The 19,046-nt window shown below is 39.6% G+C and overlaps 1 protein-coding gene and 1 pseudogene across 1 annotated transcript; both read right to left on the bottom strand.

Moving 5' to 3' along the window:
- Window positions 1-3,467: 3,467 nt before the first annotated feature.
- Window positions 3,468-4,648, bottom strand: LOC139976736 (uncharacterized; annotated as a pseudogene).
- Window positions 4,460-19,046, bottom strand: LOC139976466 (uncharacterized). Its single transcript, XM_071985233.1, is given in 7 exon segments — window positions 4,460-4,692; window positions 5,790-5,907; window positions 7,917-8,898; window positions 9,392-9,667; window positions 10,573-10,700; window positions 11,218-11,421; window positions 18,757-19,046. Coding segments are annotated over 7 exon segments (1,719 nt in total). The 5' UTR covers window positions 18,766-19,046; the 3' UTR covers window positions 4,460-4,690.

Here is a 19,046-nt window from a genome sequence, read left to right as displayed (position 1 = left end):
TGTCTGCAAAAAACAATTTTATAGGTTGCACAAGATTATTCTTCCCCTGATGAAGTCTTCTCAAACTCTGTGGGCTGTGTGGGATGCAATGTATATTCCAAATAGTGGAGATTTACTCCACATCCATGACTGATTCATCATATTCATACATTCATCCCCCTGCTGATGGTTCTCCAAAGTTTCATTCCCTATGTGTGGCAATTGTATTGAGGAAAGATTTGGTTTTTTGACATTCAACTCCAAACTTGGACTTCAGTGTTAAAATTCCGGGTGTTAGTAACATAGACCAAATTGATTTCTTTCTTTTTGGAAATTGTTAGGTGATTATATAATCTGTTCTGGTGATGCAGAATTTGTTCAGCAGGTGGTTCAATTCCATCAACAGATATCATACAGCCAAACAGTTTCCAAAAAGGTCAAGTATGCGGCACCATAATGAGACTTTTAGCAAGAGGCATTACAGGAGTTTTCAGTGGCAAAGCTCTCGTTGAATTTCCTCACATTGTCTACATAGGAATTTTCTCTGTGATAATCTCGCTTTTTAGTGTCCATCACTCTACACAGCAAATGTTAATGGTAGGGGTAATCTTAAAGTAATCATGACTTCATTATAGACCATCCACAGGTGTTCCAATGAAAGACTCCAAAGGAGTTGTTAGCTCGGCAACTAATTTCAGATTAAACAACAACAAAAATGTGAAAAGGAAACATGTTTGGATGGTGCCATCTCATACTTTGGAACTACTGGAACAGATAACTAATATATAAAGAGAAGAACAGCTTTTAGCAAACTGGTTATCCACCATAAGCCATGTGTATGGAAATGTCTGTAGTAAGTGGACCTGCTCTGTAGGCCCATAAGTTTAAACAGAAAAGAATTTTTTATTACACCCATAGGCATGTTTCTCATCAGAAACTACAAAGTTTTGCATATTGGTGAACTATGCAAATATTACAGCATGTTGGCATGGCTGAGCTAACAATGGATGATTTTGAGCACCTCTTGTACAGTAAAGCCAAAGTGTTCATAAGCACCATTAGATGACTTGAAATAAACACATTTTTTCACTTGGAATCCCTTTGTGCTTAACTTTGCAACTGACCACCCCAGATAAAGTTGTCATGACTAATGTGCATCTTGTATAATGTTCATCATAATTTCTCCCACTTATTATTCGCTATTCTGTGTTCCCCAGTTTTCCATTAAGGACATGCATTAGTCACTGAATCACGTATATTATCTGTCTAATTTTTGTCCATTTTAGGGCAGTGTACCACCCCAGAAGTGTTTGAAATTGGAAAAATGGTAGACACCGCATACATTAGCCTGTGGAGGAACATGACCTCAAAAAGTGCAGGTACTTTATGAATAATTGGATTCATATCCACATACTGTATAGTTTATGTTGTGTATAGTGAGTGTGTCTGTAATACTTGTGTAGAAGTTGAGTATGATGTCACATAGAATGGTATATCAAGGCAGTGTCCAGTAAAAAGGAGATTTCAACTGCAATAGCAATGATCACTTGATAATTTATTAGAAAATGACAATATGTGTCAAGGGAGTGGGGTGGGAATTGGGTACAGCATTATAAACACATAAAATGTTATCACTGTTCCTGTGGCTATGTAAAGGCCTCTGGGAATTTCTTTATATTCTTGCAAGGACAAAGTTAATAAGTAAATGTTTTGTGCAATGCACAGGCCCGGTATAAAAATTAGACATGCTTTGAGAGGGTTTCAAGTAAATCACTAATTCCAGGTGGGGTTCCTCATAAAGGTATGCTGTATTGGCCCCAAATATGCTAGATATTCAAATATGGTCACCTTTGGTCAAAATTCTTAAACTGTTTTATTACAACCTACGAGGAAATTTCTAAACTGGGACATTCAGTCATCTTGTTTGTTCCTTAACAATTTCTGAGAACAATTTGGAGAGTAAAGACCTCCAGGAAAGTACTTTTGAAAACTTCTAGCAATTATAGCATGCTATAATTTGGGGCCTATACTGACTACCTTTAAAGCCAAAAGTGTGACTAATCTCTGTGCCAAAATACCCCCCAAAAGTATGGACAAGTATTGTTATTCTATAGTAGCTTACACTGGGAACCACCACCTGTCAGTCAGCACTTTGTAGTACTTTAGAGTGCAGGGGGAGGGGGTCGTATGTGACTAAAACTGAGAGGTGTTGCCAATTAGAAGCATAAACACAGTATGTCTTCTGGGAAACAATGTTCTTGATAGGGTTACAAGCAAAATACTTCAAACAAAGAAGAAATGCAAAAATAGAGACTTAACTTTACACATGAAGGCAACATATCCATGGATTTCCTCTCCTGACCAACACAGTAAGTACAAGGCATCTCTCAGTATGTGAAATGATCGTGTTTATGTCATGGTTTTAAATTGTTCTTTGCTAATTGACAACAAGCCATCCATCATAGCATATGAGTCAGAGCATAAACTTCTAGAAATAATTAAAATCCATTGAATTCAATACTTCATACTCATGGTTTCGTGGGCAATGACTTTGTGTAATACCCTGTAATACCCAGGACACCTTGAAGCAGTCACGACAAAGCAAAAACATGAGAAATGTTCTCAGAGCATGTGAATGACTTGTGAATGTTCATACGGCTACCCTGTTTTAATTAAATTTCAGGAATATCCAGAACCGTATGGCTGTTCATGATGATAATCCTGACAACCCACGCGATAACCAAACTGGTCGTTTCAGTCGAATGGACCTAATACCCAATATTCCAGACAGCAACATATTTTCCTGCCGGGTAGCGATATTTTTGTTTGTAGTACAGCGAGGGGAAAGTCATGAATTATTCATACATTTTAATAAACATTCAGATTACTTGTTTCTCAACCACGAAAAGCAATAGGGAACAACTAAACGTTATGTGGGCTACTACTTTTGTACATAATGTGTAATAAAGTTCGTATTTTGTATGGTGAGACAATATGATTGGTAAGTACTGTGTGTAATTAGTATAAAAAAAAAGATTGTGGTTGTGCTTGTGGACTTGATGCGAATTTCTAATGGTTTTGGTGTGAGTGATTGATAGGGGAGGGGTGTAAAGAGGCATTATTAGCCCACTAACTTGTAATTGTGACGATTACCAGCACTCTCTGTTGTGGTTAGTTATATGTGATCCTCTTTCGCATGCGAGTCAGTGGTCATGAATAAATGTTTCACTAAGGCTAGCTGTGGGACCTTCTGCCGTGAGATGAGTCATTTAAAGATTCTGTTGCCCATGCATATAACATATAAGGGATTTGATATACTGGATTTGACTGCTCGTCTAAAAGCGATCGAAAAAGGCAGCAATTGTGTTAATTGGTTGGAACATATATTTTAGATTGTAACTTGATTGACTCAAAGTATCATCCAAAACTATTCTAGTTGCATGTGCCTTACTCAAACCAATTGACCCACACCCCCCCCCCCAGCTCCTTCCCTCTTCACTTTACAGTGATGCTTTGCGGTTTCAATGACCATCCTTTCATGATATCTGAAATACTCTTAACTAAGTTATTACAATGTCAACCTGATCTCAGCAATACCATGTGAAAAGCACTCGTAGTATATATTCATTACATTTACAATGGACAACAGGTGGATAGGCTTCTTATATGCAAAAGAATATTTCAGAAAGTTATGAAACCTGTGCTCAGTCTCAAGCCATTAGGAGGCATGGTAATACACTTTTCAAGTACATGTGAAACATTTCCAGAACTTAAAGGTATGCTGTATTGGCCCTAAATATCCTAAATATTCAAATATGGTCACCTGTTGTCAAAATTCTGGAACTGGTTTATTACCACCTTGAAGGAAATTTACCTGATTGGGACATTCGGTAATCTTGTGAGTTCATATAGAATGTCTGAGAACAATTTGGAGAATAAAGACCTCTAGAAAGTATTTTTTGAATACTTCTAGAAATTATGGCGTGCTATAATTTGGGCCAATACAGACTATACCTATAATTACTTGGCTGAGTGTGTACGACCTACAGAGATTACCTCAGAAACACAGTGGGCAAGAGACCGGGGAGCTGCTGGTTTCCTCTTTGGCAGCATGCCTCTTCCAGGTTGTGATCGCTGTTTCAAGTTAGTCTTCCAGTGACCAGTGCTCTGCGTCCCCCTAGTGCTGTTTTCCGTCGTGCTACTGCTGTGGGTTGTACTCCTATTTGAGTTGAAGTCTGAAGGCATGTTCATATCCTCGCTCTGATTTTTAGATGTTTTGTGGCTCCAGTGTAATTACCGAATGTGAACAGGGAGGACACCATAGCACTATCCAACTTTATTTTCTTGCATTTTTTCAAGAAACACTGAATGGCTGGTTTGAAGACTGGGTCAGAAAGCTTTTGCTTGAATGAATGAAACAATGCTTTCAGTTGTTGTTTCTCAGGCGAATTTCCTTCAGACTGGCTGTCAACATTAGTGAAGAATTGCTATGTGTGGATCCAGCAGGCCTACCCCTTTGGTCAAATCTGTTTTGCAGATCCCTTTGTAAGTTTAATGATCGCGATGAACATAGATCTGAAGTCGAGGCTGTAGATGCCACCATGTCTTCTGCAGCTGTTGTCTCGGATGGGTTATATGCAGGATTTGTTGGCAGGGGAACGTCCACCATTCCATCCAGACTTGAAAACCAAGTTTCATCCAAGTCCGCTCGTCCTGCAAATATGATAGTAATAACTCAGTCATGGTGTATGTGGGTCGGTTGGCACATATATGTGCAGGAATAAACTTCTAAAAGTTCCTGAATGGCACTTCTAATTTCCTTTCTTTGGTCAAAACAGTGTAGCAACAACAACTACAAGATTTAACAAAGACAAAACCCATTGTCTCACATTAGCACTAACACACACTTGAAGTTCACCTGCAGTACTACCATAAACACCATGCGTGGGCTGAAACTATATACTGTAGCTTATGGTGTTAGAACTCTGATCCCTCCAAATCATTTAAAGGATTCTTATAAGCTGACTGTTTTTCGTATTATTAATCATGAGGTATAATACAGCTTAAATCAAAGTGTAAACAGGACAGATGGGCATACTGATACATAAAGCAGAGACTATATTTAGAAGGCCCACAGAGCTAGCATGCAAGGTCAATGATTACAGTGGTTGTTGTAACAGTAATTTGACATAATCTTCTAACTTTTTCTCAATATTTTCAGATGCATACAAATGTGAACCAGCTCCTTCTGCGCTCCATGGGACTCTGCATGGGACTATTACTAATGCAAAATAGACAATCTCCAAACCCCCTGACTCCTGAATTTAAAGGTGAATAATGCGTTTACATTTCATCACACAGGAGAGTGAAAAAAATAGCTTCTACCGTATTGTAGGCTACTCAGTCTTCCTAACTAAGTGTGAAAATAGTGTTGTTTCACTAAAATGTCACACAATACATGAGTTATGAAAGTTGCATTGTTTGAATTTTGGAAAGGTTGGTTGAACAAATTATTAGTGAGTTACAAAACTGTTCAGTTTTTCTTTGTGTGATCCTCATAATTGGAAGTAAAGATACCCAATTATATTATTTTGAATGGTTTATCATTGTGTAGATTGAATTGAGTGTTTGTGGGTATGACAAATTTCTATACCACAAACACATTATCCTCCTTTAAGCCTAACATGGAATTGCATGCATGCATAACTGTAGTAATATAATAGAACATCTGCCTGTGCTTAGTCGTTGATACAGGAACAAAGTTGGAACCTTGCAAATTGTAGCTCGCATGACAGCATGCTGATGCTTACATGGACGACCGGTCTTTCCCACTGGACAAGTGCATGTGCCTACATCCATGTTGACATCATACACAACTTCAGTGGTCCCTGTGGAGAAGCTTGGCACTAGGTAGTAGCAGTCATCTATCTGCATGTAAGTAAAAGTATAAACACTCTAGGAATCTCAATTGTATCTTATCAAAGTTACTTAAGGTGGGTATGTCTTCAATAAAATACACATATACATACACACATACATACACTACATACACACACGCATACACGCACAATGATCACTCAGAAGATGGTAAAAATAGGGTTCTAAAGGTTGTAAATTGTGGGACCAGGCAGTGGTCCCACAATTGCTATTGCTGTCCCACATTTCTAGATGTGTTTTCAGTCACTGGCTCCACAATTAATGTAAAGGTGAGTACACAAACACATACATGCATACATAAATGTGGGCTCTAATTTTATGTGCTGAAAAGAATGCCACTCAAATAGCTTGTATGGAGGACAGGCGCGTAGCCAAGGGGGGCGAAGGGGGCAGCCGCCCCCCCCCCTTGAGCATATTTTTTAAAAAATTTTTAAATGTTTTTATGATATCGCTACTATTTTCAAAAGAGAAAATGCTAAGATGCAACTTATAGGCCTGGGAAGTGCCATTTCCAGCGATCTGGGAGGCATTTTCTTTTCTTTTCTTGTACGCTTTGCGCCAAATCATGGTGGCGCTACACTTAGATAGTTTGCAATGCCGAATCTACAGTTTCGCCCCTCCCTTGGCAAATCCTGGCTACGCGCCTGATGGAGGAGCATGGATAAGTCGGGTAGAGACGGCCAAGCTGCCATGAAAAAAAAGCATAATGTACTTTTTCTGCGTTGCTTACACAGAGCTTTCATGTTATTACTTCAAGGGCCATGTGACGCCCACAGAATTGCTAGTTTTTGCTTTTTCTTGTCAAGTGATGAAAGTCTCACCCAGGCCAGTATGAGTAATGTTATTATCGCATTATATTAGACAGCATATTGCTGGTGAATTTCATTTAGAACTGCTGTTTTCTGTTTTTTTTAATTTTCTGCAGTTTTGAATGGTCCTGGGGCAGTGGCGTTGCCAGGATTTTTTGAGTAGGGGGGCGCTGGGGGGGGGGCTTGTCCATTTCCTGGGAGGGCGGCTTGTTACTATCTAAGCGGAGCGCCACCATGGGTTGGCGCGCAGCGTACCGTAAATGTTTAGCTAAAAATGCCTCCTAGATTGTTGGAAATGACACTTCCCAGGCCTTGTAAGCTGCTCTAAAGTTATTTCAACATCCTTTATTTTGAGATCCATGTCTTGATATGGTCATCAAATAGTTTACTGAAATAGAAAAAAAAACAGTCTGGTCAGTGACTTTGAAATATCATGACATATCTTTTTGTGAGTTTGACACCGGCATTGATATTTTTTGACAAATCTGCAAATTGCGCGTGGAAAATAAGGAAAGATTGACTGGGCTTTCAGGCAAGTAATATACTGAAATGACCGAACTATATGTCAAACTGACATCAAAGATGCGTCTGAAACATTATTAGGGTGATAGACTGATTGGCCGGTAGTTCTTAGCGATAGTATGTCTCCTTTCTTGAAAATTAGGTTTTTTAGCGGTTTTAAGAGCATCAGGGTACGTCCCAGAAGTGAGAACCCGATTGAAAATGTAACAGAGTACACACTCAAGGGGGGCGGTCGCCCCCTTTGCCCCCCCCCCCCTTGGCTCTGAGCCTGTATTTATTAGAGCAGGAATTATATAATTCGACGGTCGTTAACATGCGTTTTCAGTACAGTGTGACTACTGTAGATGTCTTCTCGGCCTATGCGCTATGTCACGTCAGGTTTTTCAGCAACTATAGCCTACTGCCGGTCCGCGGTCGAAGGGTCGTTCATGATTGGTTTATCATGGAGATTCGAAACCATTTAGACCAATGATATATTTTTCGCACATGTAATTTTTTTTGACACCCAAAATCCCAGTGGGAGGGCGACTGGGGGGTGACAAGCTTTCATGGGGGGGGCTGTTGCCGCCCCACGCCCCCTTGGCTACGCCACTGGTCCTGGGGGACAATAAGTTTACAACCACATTTATTTGTTTCTATACTTATCACAAATATTTTGAAACAACCAACCTTTTCTATGTTGTCACTGTTCCCTTCATGATCCCTCAGGAAGAACTTTGAGTTGACTAAGTTAAACATGCGGTTATTTGCCAAATCAGTTAGGCGACGTTCATAGTACATCTCAAATCGGGTAACCATAAAGTCTACAAGTTGAGTCACGTAAAAAGCCTACATTCTGTATAGAACTTTATCTTTAACAATCCTCAGTGCTGCCTCAAAGAAGTTATTGGTGTGGTTCCCTCGTACGGGGAGTGAGTCATGGTGACTAATGGCCCATTCATTCTATCTTGCAAACACAGATGCCAAATGTTCCTTGAACTTGCCATATTTTAAAATCAGAGCATCATTCATGGAGGTTTCATGGAGCTCATCCAGCTTCGTTAGTGACTGAGCATACACCAAACTTTTGATGATGTTGAGTAAGCTTGCTTGGTCATGCTTGGGAATTCCATTTTGAGAGTCCCACAGTCAACGCCACATTGCCTGCAATACGTAGAACACACAAAGAATGGTGCGAGTGTTCGGGTAAACTGCAGTAATTGATTGCCTCAGAGTTTGGCAATCATCTGTGATGACCACTTTTGGACCCGATTCATTTCTGTTGAAATATGGGCCATCAGGAAATATCGAACGCAGCAGCCTCAGGCCAGCTTCTATAGTTTGCTGGGTTTCAGATGAAGTTATGAAAACCCCCAGAGGTAGTCCTCCTGCAATAGAGTGTGTTAGTAAAATGAATATCCGACTGTTATGTCTGTCACAATTCCCTGAAGAGTTGATGAACACCATTTCCGCACTGTGTTTGAGCTTGGTGTGTACTCTTTTCATCAGAGGTGAACATATGGCAATGATGACTTGATTTTGTATCATTTCCATCACTGCACAAGTTTCCTTGAAATTGCTATTGAACAGTGACAGACGTTCTTCCATGTCCACTAACATTTGCACCCCTGTTGCAGCCCCGTAAGCCTTCTGAAACATCTTGTAGTAAAGCCTGAAAGGGAAACAAAATGCTTCACATAAAAAAATTATAATCATTATTTTCACTAGGTTGAAATATTCAGGACAGTGTGTCCCCCCCCCCCCCCACAAAAAATAAACAGAAAGTCTGGCTAATTATCAAAATATGTGCGGCTTAGCAAGTAAACATTCGTGTTGATGGGTAGCTTGGGGTTGTAGTCACCGTGCAGTATGTACATGTATTCTGTCAAGAACTAAATATTTAACCTCAACAAAATTCTTCCTTACACCCCACGTCTCTTGAACTTTGAATGTGGAAAAGCAAGTAAAGAAACAAGCAAAGAAATAAATACACAAACAATCATGCATAAAAGAATGAATGAATGAAGAAAGATATTCAACTTTCTTCCAGCTATATTAAGGTCTTGTTTTATTTTGTGGCATGTCAACTTTAAGGGTAAGTTGCGACCCCCAACCCCTGTTAAAAGGTTATGCCTTTACTATATTTTCAACAAGAATTTTCTAACCTGTAGCAAAACTGAACATCAGGACAAATTGATCGATCACCAGAGACCAACACGTAATCATCACCATGATTTTCTTGGAGGTCTGATTTAATGCTGTCCAGTGCTGAGGATGGAGAGTGACCTTTACCATAGAGTTCCTCCAGTGCTTTGATGGTTTCGTTTGACACAGGTCTTCTTCTCATTGCATCAGCACAGAAAATGGGGTGGTTGTGTTGGTTCCTCAAAGAAACTATGAAGGGCAAGCCATTCTCATTCTGCATGTGGGGATCTTTTGATCTAAAAATAGTAAAAACAAAGACAAAAAAATATTAAACTAGAATGCACTAACTATTTACACAAGAGCTAGTGCTCACTGTACCCACTTGAAGGCAGAACCCTACATTACAACAGTCAAGTTTCAGCATAGAATGTTTGGTCAGAGAGAATTTCAAAGAGCGTTCAATCATAGCATTCCAAGGACAACTTAAGATTAATGCATGAATTTGTGTGGATTACAAATACAAAAAATTCCTTGTTATATGACAGCTTGAAGATTGCATTCTGTACTCATATTCATAAACTTCACATGTTATTCAGAGTGTTTTGGTAATAGTAAATGTTTTAGTGGACAAACATTCTTTCAACCTCATCTAGAGTGTTGTTTTCTGTTTTTAAGAACCCAAAATCTGCTTAATCTCCCATCAACTTGTTTTCTTAAACCAATGAAGGTTAAAAGTCAGGTCAATGTGATTGAATTGAGAGAATCTGCTACCTGTTTGTGAATACTGCTTAGTCTTATGCCAAATACAAAAACTTTTAAAGGAGGATAGGTAATTGAGAGATATATTTTACATAACTTTCTGTACAATATCCCTCCAAATCAGCTATAAATATACACCCTGCAAAGATTTCCAATAAAAACTGGCGCAGCAGAAGCAATTTTCCACCACAGAAAAAAACTGTTGATATTTGAATTTTCCTTAAAAGTGGGATGTCAACTTAAAAAAAATTCAAATATAAACCCTTTTTTCTGCCGATTAAAGAAACGTCTGGTGGAGATTGCACTGCTGAGGTAGTTTTTATTGGATATCTTTGCAGGATGCATATTCATAGCTGATTTGGAGGGATACTATACAGAAAGTCAAAATGTATCTCTCAACTACCTATCCTCCTTTAAGTGGGAAAAAATGTTATTATACTACCTGGATTTTCTATTTCGACTATGTTCCATCCTCTTCAGCCTAAGTGTCATTGTAGCTGGACAATTTGTATTTTTTGTGATGCATTTGGTTTGGGACTGTCTGGTGTTGTGTCGGCATCTCAGGATCGACTGTAAAAAGTTTAGAACCAAATGTGATTAATCTTATCATTCAAAGCCTCGAGAGCATTGAACTAGGGAAACAGGAAGATACCTAGAATATGCTCTACAAGTGAGAATTAGCCAGACTGTTAGTTCCTTTTAGAATATATCACATTTGTGTAGTGACATGCCTGAAATCAAGCATGGCTGATTAAAGTGCATTATAGTATTACTATTTAACATGTTAATATTTATATTTTTCATACACAGGTTTGTCTTTTAAAACTTGAAATTATTTGAATGCATTTGCCTTGATTATACTGACCTAAAATTACAATGAGAGAAAGAAAATATTCAGATATTGTCTATGAATATATTTCACTTAAAAGGAATTGTTTTCACTTCAGAGCTGCTAGCTACGGCCATAGATAACCAAAACATATAACACCACTGCAGGGTATTATAGGGTGAACTTAGTTTCCTGTTTTAACTGGTCTCCAAAGAAATATAAATAATGGACAAGCAGTTGCCATGAAGATTCACTTACTTTGTATGAATTGTAACGACCAGAATCAGGGTAAGGTTTGGACTTTCTCCATGTCATGTAAGATGAGTCTTGAAAGTCTTTCAACCATTGAGAAACATATTCTTCTTTCCTTAGAGACAGTCTGATGGTAGTCTCCCCTTGAATTGCAGATTTTCCATCCACATGCTTACATATAAAGTGGTGGTACTGAGGTGGGAGTAGATTCTAAAACAGAAGGAAGAACCATTTTAAGGTTATATTTTATGAAAAGTACTTGCAACCTATTTACATCTGTCACTCCTTTCCATGACTCTATTTCCACTGAATATACCCACCGATGTAGTTTATAAATTTGAAAAGTTAACTTAATTATTGTGCAAAACTTTGAACCAATGCATGTCTTTCAAGTTGTCTAGATTTCTATAGCTAGGCTAAATAGTAAGCTCAGAAAGTGGCTGGGTATGATTCAGATCGAGTGATAAATGCCTGCATTCTTTTATTATACCTTACGTAAATATACGATTGGCATCAATTATAAGTTACCATTATCATGTTCTCAAATTAAAATGCCAAAAAGAACATGCATTAATTATCACTTCCACAAAATAATCAAGCAGGAATTCCTACTTATGATTAGTCACTTTGCCGGTAAAGGTATGTGTCCAATACAACTTACAAGCTCAATATGGTGTATATGTAATATGGCACCTATCTGACCTGGACCTAGCTGTTGAACACCCAAATGGGACTCCCTGACATCCAGATGGGATTACATGTTTTTGTAGTAATTATAGTACTAAGTAAAGAGGCAATTTTGAACCAAAATTAAACCAGTTAAGTTTTACTGTAGCTGTTTTAAGGTTGCATAATTGGCTTAATCTGTGAAATGTAAATCATCATGTTCACCACTGACGAATATGACGTTAACTAAAATAACAACTTAGTAACACTATTTATAGTACCTATTAAAGAGGTTATGAAATGGAAATTTTTTTCTTTATCATCGTATTCTGTACACTCGTAGCTTTCCAATGATACCCAATTTGTGTCAAACAAAGCTTCCATCCTCAAGGAATAAACGATAAAAAATTAGAGGGTAATAAAACCTTTCTAAAAATTGTTGTTTTTACGATAATGCGGCGTGACGTCAGTCGAGTAACTCAGCTCACTTCCGAGACGCTTACGTCTGAGAACACACAACATTACACTGTTGCAGTGCTCCGTAGTAATTGAGAATCAGTGGTGTTTGGAGTTTTGTTTTTACATAAATTTATCTCGTAACTGTTAAATATGCCGAGCCGATATGTGGTATCAGGTTGCTCCACCACAAGTAAAGACGGATTTCTACTGCAAGCTTTTCCAAAAAATGACAGAAATCGAAGAATTTGTACACGACTCGTTCAAAACACTACACATACACAGCGTTACGAGTGCCTGTAGGGGAAGCAGGACACTTCGCCCAACAACCATTTCACCCAACTGCCATTTCGCCCAACCCTACCATTTCGCCCAACCAGCCTGGTCATTTCGCCCAACAGCCTGGTCATTTCGCCCAACCAACCTGGTCATTTCGCCCAACCAGCCTGGTCATTTCGCCCAACCTTGATTAAATATGATACTTCAAAAGAAAACGTTCGGGAATTGTTAACGTTACAGGATACGAACCGAATATTAAGAAAACTTGAGGATGGATCAGTGTTTTAGAGGTTAGGTTTGATAGTAAACGTTCGGGAATTGTTAACGTTACGGGATACGAACCGAGTATTAAGGAAACTTGAAGTCGTGGTTTAATTGATTACATATGTGATTACATATGTGGTTACATTGATAAAGTGGTTACCTTGATTAAATATAGTACTTCAATATTACGGACGGGTTTATATATTTTATTATTTTTTTTCAATGTAATAAGGAAACGTTCGGTAATTGTTAGTCAGTAGGATGGATCAGTGTTCAAGTTAGGGGTTAGGTTTGATAGGTTTTTATGAAGACCGATTCCCCTGTGTTTGTATAATAATATAACTTCCATTGTATGCGTAAACGCCTAAAGTAGTGTAATCCTCCCATTATACCCGAAATAACTGCTCACACTCCGATCGATATCGAGCGGACCTCACTTTTTTATTTACCTATTACGAAGTAACCTAACTGAAAATAAATCAAATTGAACTAGTGGAATAGCAAAAGTAATATTATTCTGACTGAATATTACTAAAAATTAGGTTGGGCGAAATGACCATGCTGGTTGGGCGAAATGACCATGCTGGTTGGGCGAAATGACTATGATGGTTGGGCGAAATGACCATGCTGGTTGGGCGAAATGACCAGGCTGGTTGGGCGAAATGACCAGGCTGGTTGGGCGAAATGGTAGTTGGGCGAAATGGTTGTTGGGCGAAGTGACTAGAAAGCCCTGTAGGCCTATACTGTTGCCAAATTACTTGACCATAGCTATATAGGCCTCCTTGATGCAGCAAATGACGATTTTTGTTTTGGTTACCTAATATTTTGCACAAAACTTAAAGCCAGTTGGTTTTAGAACAATAAATACTAGATCTGCAAGTTTTCTTTTGTGGTAAAACTGGCGTTGTGTTGTGATTTTACGTAACAGTTGGATGATGCAATTACACGGGTTAGCCTGTTGTACAACGTCTATTAGTTAGGTCTAGACCCCATGTTACCACTACTAGTACTAAAGGGTTGCACTTGCACTGTGCAGAATGTCACATTTTCCTTGCACTGTAAGTAACAAATTTCTAGAAGCTTCGCTACGAAGTTAAGTAGCAGGATCATCGACATTCGAGATAATTTAAATCATATGATGGTCTTAATAACGGTGGTATTGTTTATGCTCAACCGACCAGTTTCGATTCAGGGTAGTCCAACCGTTTTGCTCGGGGACTTCGATCGGCAGCGACGCGTCTCGGCCAAAGGGATCGTTTTACAATTCTTCTGCAAGGGGCTAAATTGATAGGGAAAAACACCGATATCTTCATCACCCTCGAAAACTATTTCCTCCTCTTCTTCCTAAGAAAATATTTTTCTTATAAATAATAATAATAAGCTTACGAATGTCCTGAGAGGTGAAGTCCTATTTCCTCGGAATCGGAAGATTCGGGAGAAGACATTTTTAATTGATTAGAAGAGTGTTGTGGTTACATGTAGTAAACTGTATACCAACGTATCGGTAAACAGCGGGGAGTCGGCTCTGGCTGAAATGGTTCCTTTGATGACGTCAGATGAACTGCGGTGGGCAGCTTTGATTTTTTTTACGAGTGGCAGCTCGAGAGGTCTCTAGGGAATACTTTGACAGCGAATTTCTGGCGTTTGAAGCCGCATCCACGGAAAGTTGTGCATGGGTGGTGTTGTAGTAATGTAGATAAACCATTCCAAGACATAAAAATTTTCCATTTCATAACCTCTTTGGATACTTGCCAACAGCCTGGCTGCAAGCTGTAACAAAAGTGTTTTTTAATCAGGTATGGATGCAGCATAGACTACAGCCTTATATGTCTTTGAACAGGAAAGTACTTTTTGTATACTTCTAGAAATTAACGAATTATTGCACACTAGAATTTGGGGCCTATGCCTATACAGACTACCTTTATTAATAATAATAATAATACATGTTCCATGGGTCGCAGCTAATCGGACTAGGAAATGGAAAGACAAAGAGTAACAATAAACAAGTTCACGGTAACCATCGCCATCTTGCTCACGGTGCACATCGTTGACCACGCGAACTCATCTGCACCGTGACCGTCACTAACATGCATGAAAAACATAAGGCTACGGATTATACTTACAGGGAACTTCCGTTGGAGAAATTTACTTCGAAATATTAATCTGATCGTTGTAGATCTTGATTGAAATTTAAACGACATAAACCGGTAAATATTATTAAGAATAAGATTCCAAGGCACACAAGCAAACTCGAGTAGGACCATATAACGAGCTAAGCTGCCTAGCCTAGTCTGTTGAATATACTGTGCTATACTGGGCAGCGCATGTATAGTGTAGGTGTAGTAAGTTCATGCTGTGGAACGCCAATGGTCATGAGAAGCTGATGAAGTCAAATACCGCGATAAGGATTTTGCTGGAATGCAAGGGCGCAGCCACTGGGGGGGGGGGGGGTCGGGGGGTCGTGACCCCCCAACTTTTGGGAAGTCCTCCATACATAATGTTTTTTCACACACAAAACGTTTCTCATGACTGCCTTGGACCCCCCCCCAACTTTCAGCCAGTGGTTGCGCCCTTGCTGGAATGTACTTGTTAGGGCCAGCGGTCATGGGCGGGGAGAATAACGTTTCATTCCTGGGAATAGTTCAAACACCTATACGATACACGGTAGTTTGTCACTCGCCTAGACCCTCCCCTGTCCGCGGGCAGCCCGGGGATTTAAAAAGTTCCAAGCCTCCACGGTCTGGTGAGGCATCGGCGGGTTTTGTTTAGGGAAGGGAAGTGGGGGGGGGGTGGGACAGAAACCTGACATGCACCCCAATATTGACAACGGGACAGGTTTCTTGAAAAGAGATCTAGAGCAGAGACGGACTTAGAGTCAACACTGGAATCTCCGGAGGCACACAGGCTTTTGAAGACCATCCTCCAGAAGTCAGCGAAAAGAGAGGAGACCAGAGTGTCACGCCGACCAAAGGCCAAGAACCGAAAGCAACCTTATAAAAGGTAGAAGTAGGAGTGTGCTCGAGAAAAACGGCCCTTTTTAGGGCCAACAAATTTTCCAGAAAGAGCTACTTTCCTCTCCTCCAACATGCAAAATGTACTTTCTCTCTCTCAACCTCTCTCATCGTCACCTAAAAGACGCAAATATGTCCGATCAGTGAAAGCTAATAAAAGCTCCGAAAAATTCCGCACCACCAACAGGGAGCTACAGACTATACGTAGTCACTCCAAAGCCCAAAATCTTCGAAAAGAAGCAGAAACACTCAAAAAGTTCGTAAAGAACCTATCAGACAGAAACATGTCCAATATAGAGTTTATTGCGCTGGGAAAAGGTCTGAAGTTCATAGCAACTCCAGTAAAACCTAAACGAAGTGATCTTCTCAAGTCATTAAAAGACCTAAAAAGAAAAATGAGAATCCGCTTCATCATGCAGAATAGAATGCCAAAAGGGATTACAAAATTCCGTCTACCCTCTACATGGTCACCTAACATGACTTTTAGTAAAAACCTAGAGGACTACTTGGAAGCAACACAAACCGAAATGGCAAGTGTTACTATCCGAAACGCCAATAGCAACACGCATAAAGCGGAGCGTTTTGCACTAAATGCAATTAAAAACGACCGCTCTATTATTGTCAAACCCTTCGATAAAGGTAGAGGCATTGCTATAATGAATCACTCAGACTATCAAGCCGAAATTGAAAGGCAATTAGCTAGTCACCACTACGAAAAGTTAAAAAGTGATATGACGTTTCAAACTAAAAGTTTAGTCCAGGAAACACTAATTGACATGTTCTCTGCAAAAGAGATCGATAAAAGCACCTTCGAGTACTTGTCACCATATAGCCACAAGATCCGCACACCGGTCATATATGTGCTACCAAAAATTCATAAAGCACCCCCGGCTAACTCAAAATTTGCCGGTAGACCGATAATAAGTGGAAACGGATCACCGACCAAAAAAATATCGGAATTTGTGGACTATTTCTTGCTTCCTATTGTAATAAAACAAAGCACTTATGTGAAAGACACAAATCACATTCTGCAAATTTTGGAAGCCACCCCATTACCAAAAACGGTAGTACTTGCTACACTCGATGTCGTCGCCATGTATACCAATACTCCCCAAGAGGAGGCATTAGATATATGTCAAGAAGTCTATGAAAAGACGGAAAAAAGCAAATATGGAATAAATAAAATATCTTCCATATCCATGCGCAAACTAATTGAACTCATCTTAACAAGAAACTGTTTCGAGTTCAATAACCAATTCTATCTACAAAAGATCGGTTGCGCCATGGGTAGCCAAGCCTCTCCGGAAATCTGCGATATCGTCATGCATAGACTTGAAAACCAGATTTTACCGACAGATAATAAAATCTTAAAATGGCTCCGATATAGAGATGACATTCTATTGCTCTACGATGGTACACATCAGGAACTTGAACACCTAGTAAAAAGGTTGAATGAAATTCACCGCTTCTTAAAGTTTACGGTAGAAATATCAAACACCGAGGTAACATACCTAGATTTGAAAATCTTCAAAGGTACAAGGTTCAAAACCAATGGGTTATTAGACACTAAAGTCCACACCAAACCAACGCCGACGGAAACCTTCCAATACCTCGACAGAAACTCTGCACACCCACTTGCCACTTTTAAAGGCTTCATTAAAGGGGAAATATTACGATACGCACGTCTCTGTAACAACAAGACTGATTTCTTACAAAAAAAGAATGCGTTCACAGAGAAACTGTTACTCCGTAACTATAAGAAAGAGGAAATTGCCACAGCCACTAAAGGCATAAAATTTGAAAACTGTAGTCATTACCTCACTACCAATCCTAAACAAAAGGAACCACCACTGGTGTTCAAGCTTACTGTACCTATACACCCCATATCAAAACCACGCATTTGAAAAAAGCACTTTTGAAACATTGGCACTTAATTTCGCAACACGCGGAATTACACTCAATTCACCTAATAGGTGCAATTATGTTTCACCATGAGGAGCATGCTATAAGTTCATGTTCTTCAGGCCCTCCCTTAAAAATACTTCAGGTTCTTGGCCACTACGTTGCGTTAGATAGTGTAAAACCGCCTACACCCCCATTTCAAACGTTTTCAACACGGGCCTTTCTGGGTCGTCATTTTGACGTAAGGGTGTAAGAATTTTTTGAACAAGTAAAAGGCAGAAAGGCCCATGGGCTGAATGTCAAAAATAATATTTGTTTGTTTTAGTACTTCTATTTACAGTAGATGAGGAAGTCTGGCTTCATAGTGCAGGGCCCGATAATATCGGGCCCCACGCGCTGCCGAGTCAAACCACAGAGTTATCATGCAACAGTAGTAGGGAACATTCGTTCAGTTTTGTAAATATATAGACCAACATCATATTTCCCTTCAATTTCCAGGTAAACGATGGGTAAACACGACCACTGTTGTGTAGGAGGGTGCAGTAACGACAGACGCTACCCTGATGGAATTTTAAAGAGCCTTCATTTGGCTCAGACTGACACCGTCCCCTTCCCCTCCCCATACGGGTACAAATTCCCCCCCCCTGTCACATATTGTACTAGCATAGCGCCATCCTTATGTTTGATTATGTTAATCTGTTAATATGTTATCACCGATACCCAGGTGCAATACACGAGCAGTTATCTTAAGAACGTCTTGGTGTCTTGATTACCTACACGATACCCCCCTCCTCATGTTATGTGGATAAGGAACTGTTCCATTGAGTATAGGTCACCGGGAGCCTTAGAAACACATGATAATTGTTTCCATTTTCGATGACATTACCCGAATTTTGTGTGATGATTTCGGGATATATTTGACGGAAACTTTGGAAATCCTGAAGCTATGCAAACTACTACTACTCACCATAGACATCTAGGCTACATCCACAGCCTCCTCAGGAAATGGTCGGCAGAAACCTGCGAATGAAATGAGATTTTTCGGGAAATAAGTGTTTGAAATGTGGACACTTAACAAGTTAGCTAGGCTGTCTTGCTGAGTGGCATCGATCGCCACGCTGATGAAGTTTCTTTCATCCCGGATATTATTCATTTATATCTTCCGTTAGGCCTACATTTGATGGTTTGAGGTAAAATTATTTGATCTCCACTCGGGTAACACCCCTCCCCCTCCCCAATACAATACACGAGAGTACA

The sequence above is a fragment of the Apostichopus japonicus genome, chromosome 2, assembly GCF_037975245.1.
Source record: "Apostichopus japonicus isolate 1M-3 chromosome 2, ASM3797524v1, whole genome shotgun sequence".
NCBI lineage: Eukaryota > Metazoa > Echinodermata > Holothuroidea > Aspidochirotida > Stichopodidae > Apostichopus > Apostichopus japonicus.
The sequence above is the reverse complement of the archived record's forward strand: the minus strand, read 5'-3'. Positions and strand labels throughout refer to the sequence as shown.